Genomic DNA, 5000 nt, shown 5'->3' with positions numbered 1-5000 from the left:
ATTTCTGAGTAAATCAATCACATTAATGATGCTACATGAGCATGACGGTCTGATCTGGACGGCACAATGACAGGAGGATGGGTATAAGTCACTTACCCTCTGTTTTAATTGAAGAGCAAATTATAAAAGAGAAAGCAAAATGATGCACTCAAACGACGAGCCACGTTATGCACAACTTCTGTAAATCAGAGTGTGTTTGTGTGATTGTGGGAGCGATACCTTCCCGTAGCACCAGCCCAGCTCGATCTTGTTCATTCCCCAGAGCTCATGGATGTTCTCCGCCAGACGATCTCGAACCTTCTCCAGATGAGGAGGCATCACGATCTGACACGCACAAACACACCACATGAGCTGAAAACATTCAATGGGTGATTCATCATTTTAATACAATTATGAATGGAATTGTTTCTATGAAGAACATTCTCATTCATTTTACAGCAAATCATGGAATCATGGGCTATATTAAATTTAAATAATTTAATTTAAATATTTGATCGAATTATTAAAATGTAATTTAATATAAATTTAAAATTTTATATAAAATTAAAATTGAATGTACTTAAGTACCCACTCACACCTGAACAACAAAGGCCAAAAAAAAAAAAAAATGTCACAATGTTTAATGTCACAAAATTTTAGATTTATGCTTAAAACAAGAAACACAATTTGCCAATAAAGATAATAAAGCTCAAATTAATTTAATTTAAACAATTTAATTTTAATAATTTAATCAATTACCCAATATTTTACTTAAAATATTTATATTTACATTTAATTTAATTGTCCATGTTCAAAGCCACATGCTCACATCTGAATCACAATCAGGCCAAAATAAAAGATAAAAAGTGAAATTAACTCATTCTTTTACATTTTGTCCAAAGATTTAATCTGTCAAAAAGAGATCATGTCTCTCTTTTCTTGTTTTAATGTCACAAAATTTGTTTTGATTTATGGTCAAAATAAGAAAAACACAATTTGACAATAAATACAACAAAAACATCTTAACAATAAAAATAGCTTAAAATTTTATTTAATTCAAATAATTTTATTGGATTTTAAATAATTTAATTTAAAGTAAAAGTAAAAAAGTCGTGACGTATTGTCAAGTATGGTGACCCATACTCGAAATTGGTGCTCTGCGTTTAACCCATCCAAGTGCACACACACAGCAGTGATTAGTGAACAAATGCACACACACACACACACACACACCGTGAACACACACCCGGAGCAGTGGGCAGCATTTATGCTGCGGCGCCCGGGGAGCAGTTGGGGGTTCGGTGTCTTGCTCAAGGGCACCTCAGTCGTGGTATTGAGGGTGGAGAGAGCTCTGGACATTCACTCCCCCCACCTACAATCCCTGCCGGCCCGAGACTCGAACCCGCAACCTTTGGATTACGAGTCCGACTCTCTAACCATTAGGCCACGACTTCCCCTTTAAAATTTAAATAATTAACTAATAATTTAACTGTAATAATTTAAGTATTTCATCTTGATGAAGACAATAAAAAGAGCACAATACAAAAATGCTTAATTTTAAATTAATTCGATTTTTTATTTAAACAGTTTATTTATTTATGAACATATACCCAATATTTTAATTTAAATTTACTTAAATTATTATTCCTTCTTAATACCTTACATGAAGTTGCTTAATGAAAAGTGAAATGTGTATTATGATGTTGTTTTGTTATTGTGTGTGTGTGTGTATGTATTATGTGTGAGTGAGTGAGTGAGTGTGTGTGTGTGTGTGTGTGTGTGTGTGTGTGTGTGTATGTGAGTGAGTGAGTGTGTGTGTGTGTGTATGTGTGTGTGTGTGTGTGTGTATGTGTGTGTGTGTGTGTGTGTGTGTGAGTGTGTGTGTGTGAGTGAGTGAGTGTGTGTGTCTGTGTGTGTACCTGAGATGTGTCCACAGGTTTGGGTATGAAGGATGTCTGTGAGGTGAAGTGTGTGTTTCCCAGTAAGTCTCTCACTCCGTCCCCATCTCTCTTGTATTCTTTGACCGGCTCGACCCTCATCTTCTCTTTGGGCAGCAGAGCCTCGTAACACGGCGCGTAACCCGACGGCGGCAGGAACTTGAAGTCTCCATGACGACCGCCCAACAGGAAGCGCACCCTGAGAGCACAGGAGAGACGTGAGACCCCTGTCCAAATACACACACTTGCACTCTTTGCACTTGACCACTTATATGATGTACTTCCTGTATTTGGCCAAGTGTTCAAGAGAGGATGAAGAGCACAAGTGTGTAGAACTTGTCTTTACCTGATGGGACACACTTATAGTGTTGTAAAACTGCAACTGTTTACATAGCTTTATTTTAATTTTAAATACTTTGCATTTTAAAATCAGCTTCTAAATGTCTGTTCAGTAGTCCCTATAACACACTCTTTAATTTGTGTTAAACTTTATTTTAAGGTGTCTTTGTTACAGTGTAATAATATATTTAAGTACTGAGTAATATTAATTAACTATATGTATATGGTTAGGGTTGCATGCAATTATGCATAATTAATTGTCTGTAATGTGTAACAAGGACACCTTAAAATAAAGTGTTACCTTAATTTGTGGTGCTTCTAATTAAGAGATGAAAAGCAGTTGCAAATGTACAAAATAAATATCACCACTACTCATCTTTGCTTCAATAAAACGTGCAACACTTTGTTTTTCTACCAAATTATATGTAATATCTAATTATTACATGTGTCCCTGCAGCACAAAAGCAGTCATCAGTAGCACAGGTATATCTGTAGCAATAGACAACAATACATTGTATGGATCAAAATTATACATTTCTCTTTTATGACAAAAATCCTGTTCCATGAAGATATTTTGTAAATTTCCTACTGTAAATATATCAAAACTTCATTTTTGATTAGTAATATGCATTGCTAAGAACTTCATTTGAACAACTTTAAAGGAGATTTTCTCAATATTTAGATGTTTTTTGCACCCTCAGATTCCAGATTTACAAATAGTTGTATCTCAGACAAATATTGTCCGATCATAACAAACCATACATCAATGGAAAGATTATTTATTCAGATTTCAGATGACCTAAATCTCCAAAATTTACCCTTATGACTGGTTTTGTGGTCCAGGGTCACATATTAATATTTAACTTACATTGGAAAGGTTTAGTGACCTCTCGCGAGATCTCGGCAAAAAGTCTCACAATTTATTTCCAGAACATGATGCATGATGGGAAACACTAAGCCTGGAATAGCACTCCAGAGCAGTATTCGAGATTGCAAGTGTGGGTATTTGGACAAGGCCAGAGACTCTCAGTTGTCTCATGCTCTGTGTTTGACGTACTTGACGCCGGCGGAGAAGCTGACCACGGGGAAGAAGAGGCCGTCGATGTTGAAGTTCTCGAACATGCCCTGCACCGGCTGCCCGTTGATCCTGAAGGAGATGCTGGGAGCGTTCAGATCCATGCAGCAGCTCACCACGTCATCAGACGCCAACAGATACTGCTTCACAGACGCCACGATCCTCGAGACGCGTCCTGCATCACATACAACACACATCAGCAGACCGCAGCACTGCGAGGCACCATGGGCTCGGCCCTGATGCAAATCACATCACAAAAGCATCAGAGAAGGCAAGCCCAAAAAGCAATGAAATAATGGTAGAAATGAAGATTGCAAATAATACATTAAACACCAGTAAATAAATAATATCAATTTCAATTTAATTTGAAATTACTCTATTTTATTCCCAATATTTTCATTTAAATAATTGCCCAATATTTTAAATGAAAATAAAATAAAATAATTTAATTTAAATAAACTCCTGATATTAAATTGAACTTATTTTAATTGTATACACATTTAAATTATTTAAACAAATCACCAAATAGTTTTATTTAAATAATTTAATGTAAAAAAAAAATACCCAATATTTGAATTTCAAATAATTTAATTTAAATAATCACCCAATAAATTTATTAAAAGACTTTATTTAAATTAAATTAAATTACCCAATTTTTTCTGTCTGCCATGTTTTAATTCTTATTAGAGCAGGGTTTTTATTTATTGATTAATTTAACACCATATGAGCAGCAAAGGCTTTTTTCATGCCAACTCAGAGCAGCAGAAATTAAAATAATCATAATAGCAATAAAAAAATAAAAAAACATACACAATTTGTAAGAGAAGTCTTATTTATTTATAATATTTATCATTTTAAACCATATCTGCTGCAAAAGCTATTTTTATGGCAACTCAGAGTAGCAGAAATGAAAAATAATCACAATCAAAATAAAACTATACATATATTATCAGAGCAATAATTTTTTTAAATTGTTTTAAAACCATATCCACAGCACATAAAATAATTATAACAGCAATAAAACTTAAATAAAAAAACAAAATAATACACAATAATTGACTAGAGCTGGGTTACAGTGAGATCAAAGTCTACTGACATCAAGTTTGAATCAAGTTTTCAAGTGAACAGCACTATTTGTCTGACACAGAGAGCTGCTCCCTACATAGGGCGCTTCAGATGACTCACTCATGAGGAAAGGCTTCAGTAATGACGCTGCCTCAGTAGTCAGCTGTCTCTGTAGTGAGTGCAGTGCTGTCGTACCTGACCACAGGTGCAGTCCATCGAAGCCGTAGGAGTAGAGGTCGTCCCCGACACCGTTGCCGCCCCAGCCCTCTCCGCCGCCGGGGTAGGGAGCATAGCCTTTAGTGGACGCCCAGCCCACCCGCAGGTGAGACGGCTCGGCCGTCAGGAAGTGATCCACGTGATCAATCACCAGCTCAAAATACCACTTCCTGTACTGGGCGGAGCCTTCGCTGACTCCCACGAAGATATTGGGCCTCATGCTGCAAACGAACACAACACACACACACAGACGCGCACACACACACACACCCTCAGAGACTCGCTTACAATCAACAGTGTGTGCGGCAGATAAGCTTGTTTGTACATAAAATTTATTATAAATAAATCAACAAATAATTTATGTATATTTAATAACCAGAAATAATTAA

The 5000-nt window shown here is 36.0% G+C and overlaps 1 protein-coding gene across 1 annotated transcript in view; it reads right to left on the bottom strand.

Annotated features, from left to right (window-relative positions):
• The window catches only part of LOC306850645 (ryanodine receptor 3), a 174514-nt gene that overhangs the window by 124019 nt on the left and 45495 nt on the right, over nt 1–5000 (bottom strand). The window contains 4 exon segments of the mRNA XM_079386378.1: nt 220–324; nt 1899–2115; nt 3313–3505; nt 4591–4832. Of these exon segments, the coding sequence (XP_079242504.1) occupies nt 220–324; nt 1899–2115; nt 3313–3505; nt 4591–4832 (757 nt within the window).

The sequence above is a fragment of the Barbus barbus genome (assembly GCF_936440315.1).
Source record: "Barbus barbus genome assembly, chromosome: 30".
Lineage (NCBI taxonomy): Eukaryota > Metazoa > Chordata > Actinopteri > Cypriniformes > Cyprinidae > Barbus > Barbus barbus.
This window is presented reverse-complemented; position numbering and strand designations above follow the sequence as displayed.